The sequence below is a fragment of the Opisthorchis viverrini genome, assembly GCF_000715545.1.
Source record: "Opisthorchis viverrini unplaced genomic scaffold opera_v5_130, whole genome shotgun sequence".
Lineage (NCBI taxonomy): Eukaryota > Metazoa > Platyhelminthes > Trematoda > Opisthorchiida > Opisthorchiidae > Opisthorchis > Opisthorchis viverrini.
Window position 1 is genome coordinate 813,191 of NW_008751788.1, and position 21,811 is coordinate 835,001.

At 44.6% G+C, this 21,811-nt stretch overlaps 2 protein-coding genes across 2 annotated transcripts in view; one reads left to right on the plus strand and one right to left on the minus strand.

Moving 5' to 3' along the window:
- T265_14024 (hypothetical protein) overlaps positions 1–21,811 on the minus strand; it is a gene marked incomplete at both ends in the record, with an annotated part of 42,470 nt that overhangs the window by 14,749 nt on the left and 5,910 nt on the right. Inside the window, 4 exons of the mRNA XM_009171663.1 lie at positions 1,024–1,092; positions 5,944–6,012; positions 6,261–6,410; positions 18,810–18,938. Coding sequence (XP_009169927.1) covers positions 1,024–1,092; positions 5,944–6,012; positions 6,261–6,410; positions 18,810–18,938 — 417 coding nt within the window. The remainder of the gene's footprint in view (positions 1–1,023; positions 1,093–5,943; positions 6,013–6,260; positions 6,411–18,809; positions 18,939–21,811) is intronic.
- Positions 575–10,016, plus strand: T265_06393 (hypothetical protein; the record flags this gene model as incomplete). The annotated part of the gene is made up of 5 exons (XM_009171641.1): positions 575–677; positions 2,909–3,099; positions 5,661–5,831; positions 7,809–7,979; positions 9,876–10,016. The coding sequence occupies 5 exons, from the start codon at positions 575–577 to the stop codon at positions 10,014–10,016; spliced, it is 777 nt and encodes a 258-aa protein (XP_009169905.1).

The following is a 21,811-nucleotide window of genomic DNA, read 5'->3' on the forward strand; positions in this document are numbered from 1 at the left end:
CTGCTCAGAGGAACTATCTATTAGCCACACGACCGCTGTTGACTGGAAGAACTTTCTTCGTGAATTTTGTGCCTGGCGGCTTTTGAAAATTCCAACAGTTATCGGCGGCCCAGGTCTACGCGTCCACAAGATGCAGAATAAGCGCCGATGCGGCACACACCGATCTTTAATGGACAGCTACTTGTGTGAGTTCGTTTGGAGGTAAAGGTACCGGAAAACGAACTTCTTCTTGCGAATTAATAATGACGTGCCCCAATTTTACCCTCTTCAATAAAAACGAAAAGTACAACTTTCACATCCTCTTTTTTCTAATCTTTTTTGGGTGGCGGGGTTAACTTTTTGGTGGGGCTTATCTGGAAAAGATCCGGCCTTGAAAATGGGTACGAATTAGCGGGTTGGACAACCTTTTACATCGACCACAGAACACAATCACGCCAGCCGAGGTCAAGCCACGTGTTCGAGCAAGCGATTGTCACCGTGTGCGGAGCGGCCAATCCGGTCAATCGATGACCGATGATTGATAATAATAATAAATAATTGTTCAGCTGTAGCGCCCTTTCGGTGCCTAGCTGCCATGCCACCCGAAAGAAGCACGAGGGCTGGGATACTGCCAGTTTGCCTAAGCCTAGACAGGGGAGTCGAGAGGCAGAGGTCGGGTTCGAACCACGGACCATGCGGTCAGTAAATTCGCGCTCTAACCACTTGAGCCATCTCGCCCCCCGATGATTGAACCAGTCCTACAATTGACGCACCTCTAGAAATTAGTGCATGTGCATTTACGGGAAGTTCATCTAGAGTAGAGGGATGCGTTTTGTCTGAAAGCACAGCTAGACCCTGCTGTTCACATCTTTTCACGCGTCGGTGGAATGACACTGTCTAAGAGACCAAGGTACGGGCTAAGTGTAACGCATACCCAATCTCACCACCTTTGCTTCCTCGATTCTGTTTCGATTGCAGTAGATGATCGGAAATAAAAACAGCTAATCTGTCATAAATACGCATTTCGTCACTTTATCAACTCACCACCAAGATATTGCCGAATGTCGGGTCGAAATCAATAGTGAGAGGTCCTTCTCCGCTGCCTTCTGGAATCTGATTATAGAAATGTAAAGTGATAGCGATTGTCACTGAATGTCACTGTGACAAATAAGAAACATGCTTTAACCTAAGTTATCTCATCGAGTTGGCCCTCGCGGACACAGGTTTACGATCCACTTATCAAATCTTATTGACTCCATTGGAGAACAGCAAGTGCATATTTTAACTATGCGAGTTAATTCTCCTTTTCATCTTTTGAGTTTGAATCAACATTTTTGCGGGTGCCCTCATTCAAATATAATGGATCGATCAAACACCCATGTACCTGGTTCTCTCATTCGTCTAATCACCCATTACTATATTGCGATCAACCGACTAACCTTTGAAATGATGAACTAATTGAACGGAGATCTGCTTTTCAGTGGATGTACTTTCCATCAAGTTGAACGAATCGTTGAGAAACATTGGGATTGAAGTAGTCTTGCGGACAATGTTTGGGTGTTGCTCATGGGGGTGCGCGGATCTACAAATAGTTGTTTCTTGTTTCTGAGGGACGACCAGCATAGAAAAGAAAGCGGTTTCTTGTGGGTCTTATTTTAAACTGCCCTCCAAATGTGGTATTATGGTCCTGGACAAATACAGCCCTATCTTACGACGACTCATTTGCGAATTTGCTTTTTACGGGGAATTCAAGTGAATCTCTAGTTCATCGTATCCTTCAACTGAATGCGTGGCACAAAGGCCGCTTGATGTTCTAGTCGGTACGATACCATAATATATTTCCTTTCGATAAACAACAAGCAAGATTGCTGAAGACTCTCCGATAGCTATTCTGGGGGCTCATCAAGCAGGCGTATCTTCCGAGTTCCCATCAACCTTATTTTCTACCTGAGCACCGCTAAGTACACTTATTTGGCGGTTATTTTTGGTCTAACCAGAGACTCAACAGAATCTCCCTTTCCATCGGGTGGAACTGGTAGTTGGCTATATGGGTTTCTTCAGCAACCATCCAACTAGCGAGTTATATCACGAAACGCCTCCCTTTTCCAAGTTTCTTCTTTGGGTTGAACGTTTTCTTTACATGGTCACAATCCGTCTCCTGTCTAATCGGACGCTATATGGGTCAGCAACCATCCAACTAGCGAGTTATATCACGAAACGCCTCCCTTTTCCAAGTTTCTTCTTTGGGTTGAACGTTTTCTTTTCTTTGTTGATGCGACCTAGCACAGCGGTGCATATCAGTGACGGGAAAAGCTGACAGCAAGCGATAAGGCAGGGGTTTTACGGACCACGGCAAATGGCCGTGGTCAATACATCTATAAACTTACTTAGGAAAGTTCATCCTACTGTAAGCCGACGCAACCAAACTTTGTCATAAGATTACCCACGCGTGAAAAAAACGAACAGACAAGAGAGTGTATTTCTTGAACTCAGTAGTATAATCTGTGGAAATGGGAGATTTCGAATGAAATCGCATTCTAGTTCTGATACAAAGTTTGTGCCCAGGATGGTCCTTGCAGTGCACATCTTCCTAAGGGAGATGTGATTCTCATGGATAAAGAAACAGATATATTTGAGGACTGTCTTTTATGGTGGACTTTATGAGGGACCCAACAGTACGCCACTGACTTCAGTGTTTACATGATTAAGGCGCAGTGATGTTTGCTTATAAGGTCGGCTAAAGTAGTTTCTGCCTGAAGCCGATGCTTGCTATCGACTGGACTGGGAGAATGCCAGACGCAGATGGTTGGCTCATTGCGACAGAATTGCCGCACAAGATGGCGGCCGGACGAATGAAGGAATACGGACTGCCGAAAAAGCATCTATAGGGTCAGACACCACTGTAAAAAATATTTTTAAAATCGTTCAGCTGTAGCACCCTTTTGGTGCCTAGCTACCATGCCACTCGAAGGTTGCACGAGGGCTGCGATACTGCCAGATTACCCAAGCCTAGGCAGGGGAAATCGAGATACCACTGTGCTCAACTACCCAGATGTCTCAACACGAGCCTATGAACAATATGCCTTGATAAACTGGACAGTTCGGTTTGCCAGGATTCTAGTGGTGGTAAGAGTGACTTGTATAGACCAGAATGAATTAAACTAAGTGGGATTGTCAGTAATACCGCTAGGTCTCTTCCCTCTGTGTCTGCGAATAACCCGCCTCAACACTCTAGAAATTCCGGAGTATCAAGTACACAACGGTGGTGCAGAGCATTTCGATTACCAGCGAGACGGGTCATCCTCTACTCCGATTGTTTCGACTGTTCAAATGTTCCCACATGATGTATGGACTATGAGTCATCAGTTGACCACGTTAGAATCCCCCCGCTCTCCCTGAGGTTGGCACCGGGTAAAGGGCGTCCAGCTGGCTGCACACGCGGCCCTTCGCACACCACACGTGGTGGCACCTAGTGTGCGTGGCCATCCGTAGATATGAAAGGCGAGTCCGGAAACGGATGCCAACCCGGTGTGTGTGTGTGTGTGTGTGTGCCGCAAAATCATCGAACCGAAAGCTTTGGTAGACGATCAGCGGGTTTGTCGCCGGGCGATGCTTTGCTTTTGACTCAAAAGCCACATCAGGCCAAGAGAATAGATTACCAAGTTGGCCGAGTTTGAAGACAGAAGGCGAGCACCTCATCAGAATCTCTTTTGACTGTTCATGTGATTTATCAGTTGTGTTCGAGTTTGGTTATCAAACTGCTTTAGTCTCTTTGTTCCCTGGCGAAATTTCCTTTGGTTGCTCAAGGTGTTTCTGCGGTTCCATATGAAATTCAGTGCAAAACAGCTATGGTATTTTTCCACTAGGAGTAGTTTGATGTGATAGGCGAATCTGGTAACAGACGCGATTTCGACGGTGGAAGAGCGACAAAATGCTACGGCAGTTTCTATCGTTTCCGTTGGTTTTGTTGTTGTCCATTCGTGTTTGTGGGTTGCTGTTTCGCTCGGGCAAGAAGACCTAGACCGGGGGGCCGATAAGTACCTTTTATCAAGGTATTCGTTCAACTGCTTGATTGCAAGACAGTAATGGCTGAAGTAGAACTCTGCAAGTAGTCCAACCTTTTTGGAGGGGTAACCATGCAGGTGGCACACACTCATTAGCAGATTAAGTTGAGTGGATCTTAGCAGCCCTGTAGGTAGTAGGGTAGATTGCGTATTTTTCAACCCGTAACCTTGAGGATCCAGAGATTGTCATCAGACCTCTAATCATTGATCAAACTGTTATGAGAGACCCTGTGTCCGAAAGACAGCTCATCAATGCGGCTCAATATGTCACGCAGTCACAAGACGTTGCACTACAACGAAGACGATTCAGTTGAGAGCTTCTAGACCAAAAGCCTAAAAGTATCCAAGTGAGCACCCTTATTCTGAGTGAACGAATCTTCCAGTGGAAAACCTAATGCAATAAACTCGAACAGTGATTCATCCATGAAACTTCAAATTCTTTATTTTGGGGGCTTTTCGGTCGAAAACATGTTTGTTGATAGGCGATTTTATTTGCCTTTTGCCACCTCACTTGGCACAAAACCTCGTCAGCAGACACCGCAGCTCCGAGGTGGCCTGTAGCCTAGTTCTGTTAGCGAAATTCACTGATTTGCAAACAAATTTGGTTTGGCGAGAGACTCACCTGGAACCCAGCTGATGTTTCTAAGTAACTGAAACATCATGGGCGAAATATTCAGCTTGATTCTAGGTGAGTCTCTCTCAAAGCCGAATTTGTTTGCAAATGAGTGTAGTTCGCTAACTTCGTACAATTTGGGTTCAAGTAGATCATAAAGTTGACGGAAACAAGGGGACTGCGCCTACCTGATGAGCCTGAAGAAGGGCGAAACCGGTCGTGGGCTGTCGAAGAATTTTCAGCAACCTTGTGAATAGTTCTGTTAGCGTTATTAATATGTGATGAATCCCGTTCAGCATAATGAATCCATTCAGCACCGGTCCTATCGCTTCCTGTGCACCACTTACATGATCACCTTGCCTTGCGAATGATATTTCGTACCGATTTGATAAGTTTTGAGTTTGATGGGGAAAGAAAAACTGACATCTCTCGTCTTGCCCAGAATGTTTGGGAGAACTTTAAGTTGCATTGTCCTGCACCTGAATAGCACCTGAATAATACTCTAGAATTATATTTATACACACAACTTCAGACTCAATCGAACATTTTCCCATTAGTGAGTGGGGCGAAATTGAGTGATTTATCGTCGGTAAGGAAGAAGCGAAGATGTACCACCTGAAAACACATGTTGAATATTTACCCTCTCACGTAAGTAAGCAGCGTTCCAACCTGTCACACCCCGTTAGAGACCTAGGTGGTCACAATGTGACTGGGTGCCAATATTCCTTCGAAACACAAAGACTCACATCAATCGGGACTGAGTCATTCGATGCTTATCACCACATTCCGTGGTCCTTCTTCTTGAAGTACTGTCAATGAGTGGCGTCATGAATGTACGACTGACTGAGTACGTCTACAACTGGGTTGTTTCCCTGGATGAGCTGTGCCTTACCGAGGGGTTGTGACTCATAAACGCACATAAATTGGCTAAAATTGATCTCGTTCATAGTCACATCACTCTCGTTTGAACGGCCGTCCTGTTATTCCAGTGACTCCACACCAAGGGGAGGCACTGGACTCGAGTTTCGCTCTTATTAGAGCTCATCAGCAGTGCATATCCAATGGCCGTGCCGGGATTTGAACCCCGGACATCTGACATGCGAGGCGAGCGTGTAAGCACTACCCTACCAACGCACGTTGGTAGGAACGGGCAAATGTGTTCACACTTGAGCGATGTGATTGGTGTGCCCGACCCAACCCCAAAGTTACAATAAAATTCATCTCATTTGTACCTACTCACGGAAGGAAAAAGTAGCTCAGAATTGTGATGTAAATAAATCAACTCACCTCGGACTTTGTGCACATTTGTCTCACTGCATCGGTGGTTGAGGCGAAATTGAAGGACTTCAACATGCCCTGGATCGTGCAAACAAAATGAAGGGAGAGCGTTATGTTTCAGATTCTCCTTCAGATTTTCACTTAAAACAGTGGCTCTCCTTAACCAGTTTGAACACACAGAGAAAGCAACGTGGATGATAGTTTTTCACAAACGTGCAGAACAGAGTTTCACTACAAAATAGCAGGTATTCCGCTGCTTGGGCAGTACTCCACTTGTTGCAAGCGGAATGGAAAAGATGGTTAAATGAAGTGCAACGTGGACTTACGACATAGTATTCCGGAGCACTTTGTAGTCCACTGTTGAGGGCGAAAAACGTCGCACCATCACGGAATAATCGCGTTCCCAGTATGCCGGTGGTGGGCACGGTATGATAGGGTACAGTTTCAGTATCCGAACACGATGTGTAGAACTTGGTCTGATAAAAAAGTTTTACGGACAGGGTGTGAGCAACATTTAGATGATCTTAGAAGAAAACTTATAGAAATGAGTGAGAACAGATTTAGGGTTACTCATGCTTTGGTGAAAAACTTTGAATCATTCACACACTCATCACTGACTTACAACGTTCAGGTTCAAATGTGATCACGAACCGATACGATCTAACGGACTCCTGGTTACTACACAGCAATCATACATTTGAATAGAAACGGAAAAATATGCAGTGTACGGCTCCAACTATCTGAGTCCGCCTTGCAGATTCAAGGATTGGCCACCAAAGTGGTAATCCTACTGAGATTTGTAAAAAAAGCGACAGTAACCTTGGCAGTGTTGTGGAATATAGGTAGCTTAGTTGCGCTGATTGATTGCTGATCTGTTCGCTGAGCTTGGCAGTTGGATTGCATACGTCTCGTCAGTGAGGTTTAGGATGACGATGTCACCTTGATGGGTGATGAAACGTTTGCAATCCAACTGCTGAGCTCGGCGAGCAGACCAACAGCAACCTAGAATGATTCTATCGATCGGTGGCAAGTAGCTTCCGACTTGAACATGCGATTAATGTACAAGAAAACCAGGAAACCAGGAACTATTTGTGCCAAGACAGCCTATCAAACGATGTTTTCGTATGTATGAGATCGTTCGAATGTTTGTGGGGGGTGGAGCGATTTAGGTAAATTTCCGATGAGTGAAGTTACTTGCGTCCCTATTGCGGTGTTCCACCTAATTAGACCACCAGATGATATCTGTACCACATTCGATACGAAAAAGATCGAATGAATTGTGCATCGTGCGTTATAAGTAGTTGAATTGATTGGTGGCAGAGAAAAACAACGCGTTGAGAGTAAGGTTTCATGACTCAACTTGTTGACCACCATGAGTGCTCTTCACCAGAAGGAAGCAAAAAAATACGGAAGAGAGACCGGTCGATCGGCTTCTATCAGGGTGGACTAAGCATTCACTGAGTTGTTTGGTTAGTCGAGGTGAGAGAGCCACAGCTGTGTGTTGAGGGTAAGGTCGTCTAGTCACGCCATTGGTCACTTTTCGTGGACCCTGAGCATACATGTGTCCCCATGAAACTTATGCAACTTTCTCAAAATAGTTGATCACCGAAGGGAACATTTATTCAGAAATGTAGCATTCGTGTACGTGTATGTCCAAAACAATCCGGACTCCAATGACTTCATTATGCACATACCGCCGCACCGGGATACCACCTGGCCGAAGTATTCAGGTGATCCAGGATGATCTGGCAAGCAATGTTGATTTTGTTAACGATCTCAGATAAGAGATCTGGAACAGGAAATTCTTCGGCTTTGATGTACCCTCTGGGGCGAGAAGCATCAAATGATTTGAGCGCGAATTTACTAACCGGAAGGTCCGTGGTTCGAACCCAACCTCTGTCTCTCGACGTCCCCTGTCTAGGCTTGGGCAACCTGGCAGTATCCCAGCCCTCGTGCTTCCCTCGGGTGGCAAGGCACTTAGGCTGGGAAAGGGTGCTACAGCGGAACGACTTTCTAAGCTGATCAACAAAATGAATGACATCCTTGTTCTTTATATCACACGACAAACCGATTAGATAATATGTAGGAGTATTTATTTATTCTATAGAAATTCACTGAACCATTTTTTCTGCCACAAGATGGACGACACTGAATACTATCAGCCACTTTATTTGAACCGTGTGTGACATCCAAAGTCAAGCAAATCCGTGAAAATCATTCGGGTGTTACAAGGACACTCAAACATATGAATAGCAGGAACCGCTCTCTACGTGTCGACTCGCAATTACCAACACGCGTAACAAATTACCAGGCGTGTTCACAGTCTAATTCCAGTGATTCCTCCCGGTCCTTTTCTGTCCTATCCGGACGCACACGCGCACAGACAGAACACACAAACTACATCAAGTCTAGCCCGACGGAGCATGCACATAGTCGATGTGTAGGCTCATTGTGTGGTCTAGTTCAACTTTTGTGGAAACAACTTGGCTTCGTTGAGTGTACCGACCAACTGGAATGAGGTGGAATGAAGTTAGAAGGTCAGCGTTGAGCTGCAAGTTCTCTGCTTGAAGAAGACGGTGGGACGGTCTCATTCTACCCGAAAAGCTGGTCATGCAAGCAAGAAATCGAACAAATCTAAGACGATGTGGGAATGACTATGGGGGGTGGGTTACGCCAAAGATTCCACAGTTTTTATTCAACTGGAGACTTATAAGACTTGTAAGAACCACACTCTGCTACTCCAACTTAGGGCGAGATGGCTTGGTGGTTGGACCGCGAATTTACTGACCGGAAGGTCCGTAGTTCGACCCCGACCTCTGCTTCTCGACTTCCCCTGTCTAGGCTTGGGTGACCTGGCAGTATCCCAGCGCTCGTGCTTCCTTCGGGTGGCATAGTAGCTAGACGCCAAAAGGGTGTTACAGGTGAACGGTTTTTTAGTTTGTTTTAAATGAGTTTTTTAAATATCAGCACCACTCATGACCGAGGAAAAAGGCTGGTGAATTGGAATTGTACCGAAATGGTATGCTATGCCATGAACACAGTATAGTGTCATAAACACCTTGGACAAGCTAAACTAGAGGATGATTTAGTTTCAGATAGCAGATTCACGCACACGGACATCTGAGATTATGGTCTCAAAAGGGAGCAATTTTGAAGACGATTGGTTTGCCAATGAGCTCTCAGCTTTTCGAGCAATGGCGATACGAAATATGTAGGTATATGATTGAAAATGCAAGCTGTCAGCTGAGCACTTATCGAGTAGGTGGATCCACTACTTGGACCAGTGTACGTATGGTTGATCTCACGGTGTCGTTCGCCAAACCAATGTTCAAGCCAAGGTATTCGTAACATCGTTATCCTAATGAATTTCTTCTTTGTCTCAAAACACTGCAACTGCTCGATTCAAGTTCTCATTTTCTGTCTGTGATATCTGACTGCTATCTCCGCCTCAGTGCCTTAGTGCCCGAAAAAGACTCGCCAACAAGGAACAAAATCACTGTATTACAATCAAGCGAGTACGAAAGTGAAATGGCTTCGTGCTATATCTTGAAGGACGCTGTTTGACCTTGATCCAATGCTGTCTGCTAGGCGTTTTGTGAAGTTGTTTGAGGGTCTCAGTAGGTTTCAGGTATTCTGGGAAAATCTTCAGGAATCTGACCTTCTTGACACTGTCCAAACGATACTCGATAGGATCCTTACTTTGCCCTGGACTTTACATGTATACGATTTCCCTTTAGTCACCGATGAGTTAGCAACCATATGACCAACACTCATTTTGCAGAGGCTAGAAACGGGTCGGATATTGATAACTTTGTACTGACGAGCCTATGCGGAATGCGTATACCCATCGGTTTTTATCTTCCAACTGTGTTACGATTCGATTTCAGTTGGGGATTTGCGGGGTATGTATTTTGTTCATATTCACACCACTCTCGTTTAAGCGGTTGTTCTCCTGTTCTGGCGTAAGTATCTCGGAGCGTCCACACCAAAGGGAAGCACTGGACTCGAATTTCACTCTTATTAGAGCTCATCAGCAGTGCATGTCCAATGGCTATGCCGGGATTGGGACCCCGGACATCTGACATCCGAGGCGAGCGTGTAACCGCTACTCCACCAACGCACGTTGAACACATATGAATAGGGGAACGTGTTCACACTTGAGCGATGTGATTGATGTGCCCGACCCATATAACTGTTCGGGTTATCTGATAACCGAATACGAACACTAATCATGACCTACGGGCACGGCGTTGTACTGCTGCATCAGATGAATTGTTCTATCCTACACATACAAACACCCATTTTGGTCCTACCGCAAAACTTATCACTAGGCGGAGCGTTTTTGGGAGAACCGAAACGTGTTTTAGCAAGAAATCTCTCTCTCTACAGGGGTTTGTGATGATACGTTCAAATAAGAGGATTTATGAATTTATATCCAAAAACCTACTAAACCGGCTTAGGTGTAAGGATATAAGAAATGAATTTATTAGATTTTTGAGCAAGACAAGCTGTTGTCTCAACTTCGTTATATTTGCCTCAGTGTTCCCAGAAGAACTGGGTAGAATTGTCCAGCTGTAGCACTCTTTTGGCGCCTAATTGCCTTACCACCTGAGGGGAGCACGAGGACTGGGATACTGCCAGGTGGCCCAAGCCTAGACAGGGGAAGTCGGGAGGCAGAGGTCGGGTTCGAACCACGGACCTTCCGGTCAGTGAATTCGCGCTCTAACCTCTGAGTCATCGCGTCCCGGGTAGCAGTGTTGCGGTCCTTCTTCCGAGGGTGTTTTTTGCGCTCCGTCACAAATTATACTTGATATTGCTCATAAGCTTGACTTGGTTCTGTGCGCATTGTGTAAATCACCGCCCAAGTGAAATGGCTTGCTTAGTCACACTTTTTTTCTACAATAAATGACATCATTGGTTTTCGGGTACAGAATTTGACGCGGCTGTCATGACGGAATGTAGATCTTACATTCAGACCATTACTGACTGTCTAGCTGACATATTCTGTTTCACCTCTTATCTCCATAACCTTTTTCAGCATTATGGCAAACATCGTAGTGTTTCTAACCCAGACATTGAAGGATACTTCATGGCTTTGTGTAGGTGGGTTTTTCCACTTGCCGTAACGTGTTATGACTAAGTGTCCTACAGAGTTTCACTTCTCCAATCGCATTTGGTTCCACTCTTCCTAACCAACACATTTCTCAAATTGCTTAGCAATTTCCTCTGTTGTTCAAACACTTGTGTTCATTCGAAAAGCTTGCTGTCAAAATTAGACGGGCCTTTTGTCCGAGTCTCTTTCCTCACAATCCCCAATTACGTGTTGACTTCAAGAGAGTCACAAATGCTGGTGTTCCCTCGTTTCAACCTCACTGAATGTTTACGCACGGGCTGGCTTTATCGTGTCTGCGCTCACATAAGTCAAGTGGAGACTGAGACAAAACCTTTTAATCGGTAAACACAGGGCATGTTTACGCGCATGCAAACTCAGTTTTCGTATTTCGGTTCAGCAGATGAACAGTCACGTTAACNCGTGACTACCGACAAAAACGGGCCAAGACAAAGTGGACCGATTTTCTCCTGTAGCCCTTCTGTAAAATTTGTCACCGCATTATGGGGTAAGCCACTTGAACTCATTCATAAGTCAGAATGTGAGTGTTGGACAAATCCACCACCTAGTGTGCCTTCAAGAGAGGCTTCTGGTTCCAACTGGCCCGTTTCATGTCTCTTATCCAGCTCAGCGAGGTTTCCCTGGTCCTTATAGCAATATGAACGACCGGTCCATGGGGGATTCAGGAACCCTCCTTTATTTAAGGGCTCTACTGTATTTTCATCGAGCAGATGCTGTAACCAAATGAGTAATCAGTGGGCTAGCAAAATTGGAAGCACGTGAATAAGCATGGAAAATGGTTAGACCAGTTAGACTACGAATTTTCAAAGATTGTACACTTGTAGCAACCCATTCACCTACATACTTGACTGTTCAGCTCACAGTCGCTCACTGGATCACGAGACTTCTCTTTTTTCATACCCACAAACCACGTCACACTAAGATGACTCATCGGACATCGATTGTCTGTACCGTCTGGTGAGCGTAGCAACTACTCATGTGCTGACGCGCCCACGTACACGCACTGGGACCTACTTATAGGGCAACCGAACAGTGTCAGCACACACAGACTCGCGCGCGCGCAGGGAGCAAGGGGTCAGGCAAACACTCCAAGTCCACGGACAATTATGGAATGCGTGTAGCAGCCATACAGCGAAGAAAAATACGTTCCCGCCGTCCGGACTTTCACCAAGGCACTCTCACAGACGCTAAGTTCCTCTTTTGACTTGCTCCCATTTTGCATTCTATTTATTTTTATACGTGTCGCAACCTACCAGTGTCAACCATGCAAAAAACTTTTATTAGTGCATACACCTTCTGATTTGTATTATGGTCATCATCAACAGCGCACTAATACACTTTCAGCCAATGTGCTTATCGTTCAACGAGGCATCCAGTCTTTTGGTAGCATTCACTCATATGTTCTTGATGAGTCCCGACATAATTCACTCTACTAGGGAGTCTTTTAAAACCGATAAGGCTTTCTTGTCAACAGTGTGCGTGTATGCAACCTCTTATCTGAAATCACCGTTGGTGGAGCAAAGTTCGTTTGTGTTGAATTGTTGAAGTTGGAAATCATCTGTTCGTGCTTCTGTCCGATGAATTCACGTAAAAAATAATCTTTCAGCCTCAATACCACCTCGGTGCCTAGCTGTCATGCCACTCAAAGGAAGCATGAGGGCTGACATACTGCCAGATTGTACAAGCTCTATATACAGGGGCAGTCGATATGCCGAATCAGGGCTCGAACCACGGACCTTCGGCTTCGTGTCCTAACCACTGATCCACTACAGATTAATGAAAAATGGTGACACAATAACTCATACCAGCTTTATTGACTGAAATGCCGAAGATAAAGTCGAAATACTACCTTTAGTGAATTTAAGTACCGTTGGTCAGATTTCGCGTCTTTTGAAATTCGGGGACGAAGCAATCAACCAAACATGCCAGTCTCAGGGAACAGAACAACAACCAGGAACACCAATCTGATCGAAAACTTAACGCATAAATTATTGTGGTGCAGTCTGCTGTGAAGTACCATCAAGAACCCACTGATACTTGTACTGTGTGTGTTCAGTTCCTGACTGCCATCTTGACATATTCGTTCCTTTTTGCTCTTCTTTGGTCATCAACCTGCTGGAATCAACGTGAATGGTTCGAAGGCTGAAGGAGACTCTCCGACTCATTAAAGACCCAAGGATTGATGGGCATCGTATCATTGGCTATCAATGACCGTTTAAAGTGGCTAGGTTAGTTGTATATCCATGTGTCAATGTTCCATACTTACAATCTTTATTGCGGTGTTAGTAATAAAAATTGTCGACAGAAAGTTGGAATTACGATCGGGTCTCTTTAGGGTTTCCTGTTGGTCGATCCGTTTTGGGGGGGGGGCAGTTTTGAAACCCAACATCTAAGAGTACTCACAGGGAGATTTGAATAAATTAAACATCCTCTTCATGGGTGGTGGATAGCGGAGTTCACAGCAATACCAAGGTACTCTTGAATCCGCACAAAATGTATTGTTGACATGCTAAAACACCGACAAGAGTATACAGTCCGTAGAAAGCAAACATGAGGCCGATGTTCTGACTGTGTTCTGTTGCGGATAAAGTGAAGACGTCAGCTTCAGATCAGATTCACTTGTGTCTCCCAGTTAAAGTAAATTGCTACGCAAACGAATCTCGTGCAATTTGTATCCAAGCAGATCACAAGATTGACGATAATTGATGCGTCTACTTGATCAGGCGCATGAAGGATGAAACTAGTCGTGGGCATATGTCTTGACAACTTCCGAAGTAGCGATTCCTTCAACCGTGGAAACATGGGCTTTCTGCGTTCAGTACCAGATGAATGAATGTCAAGATACGTGTCTTCCCCGTATCTATGACGCCTTACTGAAGTTTGGAATTCATAGAACTAACCTCATTAAGAAAATGTCAGGTTGTGTTATATCTTTACAAGGAGTTGAAGGCATCACAAGGACCCATATGGATTCAATACGGGAAATCTGAAGCAAGCATCACATGGATGTCAAAGAGTACGATAAATCACGTGAAAATTCTCGAATCGACAGTTTAACGTTTACTACTACGACGCTACAAAACGACTCGACGCAGCAGAGTGACCAGCCGGTGCGATGCCATAAGGAAAACTAACAATAAATCACTTGCGGTTTGCAGGCACGAGCTTGGTTTACGTGGGATTTGTCTCCCCCTTGGGACAACGGGTTTGGATTCGCCTGCTCTGAGACAGCTTGCTTGATTCAATACGAAACTTTGAATTTCATGTTCGTAGACGTCCAAGCTTGTTGGTGCAGGCAACTCTACACTGGCGACACACCGAACCCGAGTGCTTGCAAGATTCCCGTTCGGTTTGGTGCTACACGCGATAAGTGGTGTCCCAACAAAACAGTCGACTTTGCGTGTGAACTGATCCTATCGTTGCTCAGGGAGTCTCCAGTATATAACTAGTTTAATGAATAATTTCACTTACTTCGCTGGAATCAAGTCTTATTTCTATAACGATCACCTACTTGTATTTTTTTTGGTATCCTGGACATTCAGTGTAGGTCGTAAAAGAAGCCCGGCGCCTGCCAGCCAAATGTACGAATGTATCGAATTAATTGAGTTCGTTACACGATTTGGAATTCACATTTAAAGTTGGTGAAATTTCCCTAGTTGTAGCCGTCTTAAACCCATCGAACTTAGTATAGTGACTGCAGCAGACTTAACGAATTAAACCATCCCACGACAGCAAGGGTGACTTTTTGCAAGTAACAAATCAGTTCGGTTTCACGACCGGTTTCGGTTTTCTTGCGTCTCATTAGGTAGGCAGAGTCCTCGAGTTTCCGTCAACTCTACATATCCTACTTGAAACCGACTGGCATGAAATTAGTGATATACACTCATTTGCAAACAAATTTGGTGTTGCCGGAGACTCAACAGGAACCCAGCTGAATCACTTGTTTATGATGTTTCCAAGCAAGTGAATATGTTTGATCAGCAACCTTATGAGTAGCACATTACACATATACGCGCTATATTTCGAATATCGTACCAGCTGAAACATGAGGCGGCCTAGTGCAGCACATTTATTTGCTTGAAAACACTATAAACGGGAGATTGAGCTGGGTTTCATGTGAGTCTCCCGCAAAACCAAATTCGATTGCAAATGAGTGTATTTCGCCCGTTCAGTTTCACTTTTTCAGCCCTCAAGCCGTGCATCGAAATGCAGTGTTTTCAAGAGCTACAGCTTTGTTCACCGATGAGCGAATAAGGAGACAGTGGCGCAATCACTCGATTGACGTCGAGTTGTTCAGCCCGTCTGCCGTATCAGGGATTGAGAGCTTCACAGTCAAGGCGATATATTTGATACAAGAGCGCCATTGGCTGTGACAAGCCATACCTCTTAACACCACCAGCGAATGGTTCATCTTGTTCCGTCTTCCTATTCGGGAAGAGCGCATCTACCAGTGAAACGGTGATACTACTGACGGGGAGGCGTGCGAGTAGTGTGTGTTGCTCTTGGAATTTCGCTTTGCGTTTCTTGAAAAGAGGAGGTCTGTTGCGGAATTGGTGGAGTCGCTTTGTAAAATTTGCTTGGATTTGAGCAATGAATGATTGGAGTCAATGAATATTGATAGGAAAGTTCAAGAAGAGACGTTCAGGAGAAGTTGGATGTTCATTTTCTGAAAATAAGATGCAAATGAGAGTTTTGTTTCCCCATTCAATAGTCTGTAACCGGTCAGTTGGCATTTTCTAATAAATAACTCGGCAGCGAAGGCTTTCTTTTCACGAGTGAAAAGGGGTTTTGTGCTTCGTTGCCAGGTCATGGCATCCAAAGTATTCGGAGGAGAGACGTGTAAGAGGGAGTTGCCGAATGATACTCCCCGGTTGCCTATGCCAAAGATTGGAGTTTGTCTGAAGTACTTATTTTGAGTCGTTGACTTTAAATTCTAACCCACAAGGCACTGTAAAGTGCCAGTTCAAAGACCCCTCACCTATCTTGTGACTCAAATGCCTGACTTGTGAGACAGTGGTTTGGGAGGTTTTCATTAGAGACCCTTCTCAGAGCCAACGACTCAATAGTCCGGCCCATATGGCTGCAGGGGCCTGCCTGGTCCGAGGATTCAGGGAGTAAGGTATAACTGTCTGGCTCCCGATGAGTCCATGCGTAACATATCTACTGAGCAACACCAAAGTCTTCTTGTTTTAAAACTATTTCGACGGTATTGATTAATGCACCTGCGGTCGCGGCTGTCCTTTGGGCGATCGGAGTGTGTGGTTCTTCGAATCGAACCTTTCCAACGCGTTCTTCCTTGGGGGAGCGCTGCTTTCATCAATATTCACATGTTGGTCACCTGAAGGAAATGCCTTATCTCAGAGTACAGTACAGTTCTATCTCCAGACCTCATCGTTCTACGATTTCTCGCTAAACGAATATCCGCCATTTTTCATCGGGCTGCTTCCCGTCGGCTTGGCATGTAACTGATTTCCAGCCAGTTTAGCCCACAAGATGATCGCAGCGTAGAACCCCGACCAGAATGACGAGGTGACAGCTTTGGGTTGGACAGAGGACAAATGACTGATTGTCAGCCATTTATTCCTCGAAAGAAACCAACTCATGGGTCAACGCTTTGCACAGATAGGTTTAATGAATGTTCTGCGCCCTTACCAGAATTTTCACCTCATTTCTTTAAGTTTCAACGAACTCAGTTCAATCATAGAGAGTAAGCTGACAGGATGTTTGAAACTACAGTCGGAGCAGTTTCTTATTCAATTGGGAGCGCAAAATCAATCTTTACCAATCTTTACCACCGGTTTCGCAAGGTCCCCTATCGCCAACCCGAATAATTTAACATTACTTAGGCTTGACACCACTTGACACCACCTACGCAATTGAAAGTACCATGCCAGAATTCAAGAATCATTAGTTTTTTGAGTTTGTGCGCATTATTGGCTATCCCTGTTCTGCCGTGAAGAAAGTGACGAGAAATTTACAATCCCCAGAGAAAGTTTGATGGTGATAAATTGCACGTGATGATATGGCAGGCTGACGGAGATTTGGATAAGCTTGGAGAGAAACTGAGGCATACTAGATATAGAATTAAGGGCATGGGCTTTTGGGGGAGGGGGTTGGGTCCGTGATTTCTCACTTGGTGAAGAACGGGCCCAAAAAAGTTGGGTCACCCGCACGCAAATTAAAGCATCAGCGGAGTCCGCAACTTGAGTTCCCTTTTGAAAAAATCACCTGATACATTTAGTGGTTTTTGAAACAGCAAAATGAGTGACCTTTTTTTAACGAAATTGTTACGGAGCTATTATTCAGTCATAGGAAACAGGGGACAAAAATAACGACATCCGAATGAACGAACTGAGCTCTACTTTTGAAGACAGGGCCGGAAAATTGTCTGCACCACTACAGTGGATTTCGCTAGGATGTCATCAAATGTGACGTCATGCATTTAAACAAAACTTATATGAATTTTGCATGGCTCTTGGTTACAATCTTGTACTACTTAGCTCTGTTCTCTTGACTGAACCGTTTGAACATACAACATCAGGTCTGGGAGACCATGTTCAAATTGTTTCGCACCGATATTCTGATCCGACAGGTAAGGTGCACACAATGCGGGCTGGAGAAATCGAGCACAGTACCTCTCGCTCGCCAAAAAACTGCGATTGTCCACTGTGAGAGTGACATCTCACGTTACGTGAGCGACTAGCCAGGTATATACATGAGGAATTACAATTTTGAAATGTAAGTGATTGCTTCGCAAACGACCAAAATTTTTCCAGCGAGCAAGGACATAGAACCAATTTTTACTTCTCTTTAAGTTTCCTAAAGTGAAAAATGGCTCTTTAATTGTACAGAATTCTCGCTCCATTTGCGACTAATGGGCAATTGTGTGAGTGCGCCCAAGCCCTAGCCCACAACTAAAGTAAGACTACTCTGAGAAATACACTCGTTTGCAAATCAATTTGGTTTTCGCGAGAGGCTCAACTGAATCTCTCGTTCATTATATTCTACAATTGATTGTGCTGCGCACAGGCCGCTCCATGTTTCAGTTGGCATGATATTCGAGATATCGCAGTATATTTTCATAAAGGAAACTACTCACAAGAGATTCAATTGAGTCTCTCGTGAAAACCAGATTGATTTGCAAATGAGTGTATTTTTCGAAAACAGTCCAATTTGGGTTCAAGTAGAACATCAGGTTGACGGAAACTCCCGGACTGCGCCTACCTGATGAGCCCGGAGTGGAAGGGCGAAACCGATCGTGCGCTGTCGAAGGGTTTTCAGCAACCTCGTGAGTAGTTTCGTTTATGAAAAGACTACTTTGAGTTTACCTGCCATTTCTGATCGGATGACCAGATATATTCATTTAACTGTTCGTGAACCCCAAATTCGCAGTCCGCCTATTACGCCAGCCGTCTGTTCGGATGCAACTTTTATGGCGTCAACCGATGTGTCTGGTGCTGTCAAAGATGGTTATCGATAAGTTAAAGCTGTCTCCCATGGTCCTGAGACGACTGGCTGACGTACTGAGTTTGCATTGGTTGACTTATTTTGAAAAGTTTCTTGAGCGGCAAGCAAATTAGACAATCACACAAAAGGACCTCTGAGGTAACCGTCGAAAGTTCAGTCCAACTGAGACTAAGTTGTGTTGCCAACATGGGATGTGAATGGCACTTTCTGAAAAAAAACTTGTTGAATGCAAGGTTGAAGAATCAAAATCTCTGGACAGTCGGCATAGAAGACTTACTTGGTTTTGTTCAAACTGTATTCCAAGATGCCAGTAGGCATCTGTCCACGGGACGGAGAAATCCACGCTCTTCTCGCCTTCAACCGATTCAACCGGATTGTATGTTAGAACAACTTGATAGGCAGATCGCTGTAAAATTGGAAGATGAAGGAGAAATCAGGATCTTCACGGTCGGGAAAAATTTTGGAGGAATAAAATGAAAAGTGTTTTTTATTAGGAAGCGTTTTATTGGAGATTTCATCCTGTAAGTGAAGGCAGTCCATATTAAAAAACCGAGAAGCGCCGTACAGCTGTTTGATCCCTATTGAGAATCATCAGAAGCGCGCATCTCACGCAACTCAATGCAGTTTAGTAGTCTGAACACTAACCCGTTCGGCCACAAGCAGTGTGATTAACCGCTATTTCAATGAGGAGATTTCTTCACACCACCAATATTAGGCGTACGTTTCAGATAGGAGTAAAACTCAAGTGGTGATGAGTGCTCATGTTCTTCATCCAATCGATTTTTGATGAAACGACGTTCGATCGGACCAGAGCCTATTTGAAAGCAGCTGGCGCAAAACCATAGCTCGGTTACCAACACATTGCCCGTCGTGTATCGATAACCTGACCGGAGATATTTCTTCTGATGTATGGTTTACTATCGATGTGCGTTTGTGAATTAGTTTGGTGCAATTTCGCTTTGAATGCGCGCAATTCGGTTGATCATTTGACTATTAGAAACAGATGTTTCTCTCATTAGGAAAAATCAGTTCTCCAAAAAAGCCTTTTTGTATGGCAGAACATCCTCAGAAATGATTGATACAGACGCGAAAAAACTTATGATTAATCTTTAAAAAAGAGAATTTTGTGTGCGAAAAAATTGCTAAGGGCTAAAATGGCCTTACGCAACTGTTGCACTTCTCTGCCCATTCTCGCAGCCTATTCAGGGTCGGTAGTTGGTCACAACTTAGCGCTCCTTCGGGACTCTGGTCTTGATTATTCTCGGTCGGCAGTTGGTCACATATTAGCGCTCCTTCGGGACTCTGGTCTTGATAAGACTAGTAAAAAGTCTTTGATTTGTCCTAAATTAAGACAATGGGGCTGTGCCTAATTTATTTGCGTGCAATCACATATGAGTCCTGGAGATTTCTGCTGTGCATTCTGCGTGCTCATCTACGAGTTCAGTAAATTGGATTTAAGGGATTAAAAATTTAGTTCACACGGTTTGCTCAAGATGAAAGTTTCCCATGTCCGATTAGATCTGATAAGCAGTTAATTGAAATGTACGGTTGGCCCAGGTTGCTTAAAGGGAAGGAGATTAGTATATGACGTTGTCTGTATTACGAGGGGGTTCCCTGACTGAGTTACACAACGACAGGATAAGTTCGGATGTGAAGGGTTTGATAGTGATCTAAACAAAATGTTGAAGTTAAACGGATAGATATTGAACGACAGCTACAATGTCCAGTTGAACCGGTGGTTATTGTGGCTTTGAAACACAGCTGTGAAAGTGCGGGTGAGCACTGGCGTTGCAATCAACGGTCGGAAATAAAAACGTTATTGTTTTGTTTAGACACTGGACGGGTTTAGTGAGGAAGTGTACCAGAAAATGTTGGGAAGGGCCCCGATTTACTCAATTCAACTGTCTGAATCAAACATAATCCTTATACTACTGGTTATTAGAGACGGCGCACAGTGGTTAGAGCGCAAACAAACCGACCGGAAGGTCCGTGGTTCGAACCCGACCTCTTCTTTTGGACTTCCCCTGTCTAGGCTAGGCAACCTGGCCAGCCCTCTTGTGGCATGGCAGTTGGGCGCCACGGCTGAAATATTCTATCCAACACAAAGCACAGGATGTTCATTCTGGGGAAGAAAAATACCATGATTAGTCCGAACAACCTGGACGGGAGCGTTTATTCTAACTTTATAACAATCTTTATCTCCAAAGCACTGATTGATTTCATTTTGCATAAGCGTGTCTTCAAAAAGTGTTGTGGAACCTGATGTGTCGCATCTTCACACATACTGATCACTTTCCGGCGCTTTTTGGACTTGTAGTTTGGAGCTCGTCAATCGAAGTTCACCCACTTGACTCCCAGTCAGATTTACTCAGTTCACCACTCGGCAAGATTTTTGTCATGACTTGAGCTGATTTCTAATAAGTCCTTCATATTCCTCGGTAGAATCACGCCTAGATACGAGTTAATCACACTGCTGATCACCCGTGGTGGGCCAACCGGTTGCGTTCGAACTACCAGCCGGTAGGAGGGTTCGAAACTCCGTTGCGTTTCGTTGGATACGCACTGCTGACGATTTCCAACAAGAACGAAGAAGCTGTACAATACTTTTGTACTTTTCAGCATAGAGTGACTTCACTGACAGGGCAAAATCTCCATTGAAGAATTGGAATAGCCGGTATATTGTGTCCAGGAAACTGTTGTGGATGCAGTCGCGTAATACCATCGAAAACAGAAGGGAGACGAATGTGATGACCATTCATTTCCCATTGGAACGTGATGTTACTAAGTTAGTTTGCCACTGTTCCTGCTGTGTCAGCAGCGAACTCATCCACGACTTCTTCGTTAGCAAAATGGTCACTTACAGAACAAACTAACATAATGGATTCATTGCAATCTTACGGTTCCCCAGGCTTTGTGTAACACTGACTGCAAATGCAGTTATGCGTGGACTTTCCGAGTGAATCGACATCTTCATACGGTTTTTATCACCTTGGGGAGTTGTTCGACTGAATTTGTGATTGCTGAAACAAGCTGTTTCAGAGTGAACCATGGTTTTCAAATCATTCTTTTTCAAGCTCAGTACAGTGGCACTGTATCAGTTATATCATCTTCAATGACAAGGGACACCGCACGCAAGCAGATTTTGTGGATCCATGGCTCGGAACATCTGACTGGTGCTTGCTTTCTCTGTAGTGGAGAGATAAAAATCAACACAATCAAGCTTACGAGGTAAGTCCGGGAGAGTGAAACACTGTTGCAGCGCGTTAATAAAACCCCCAG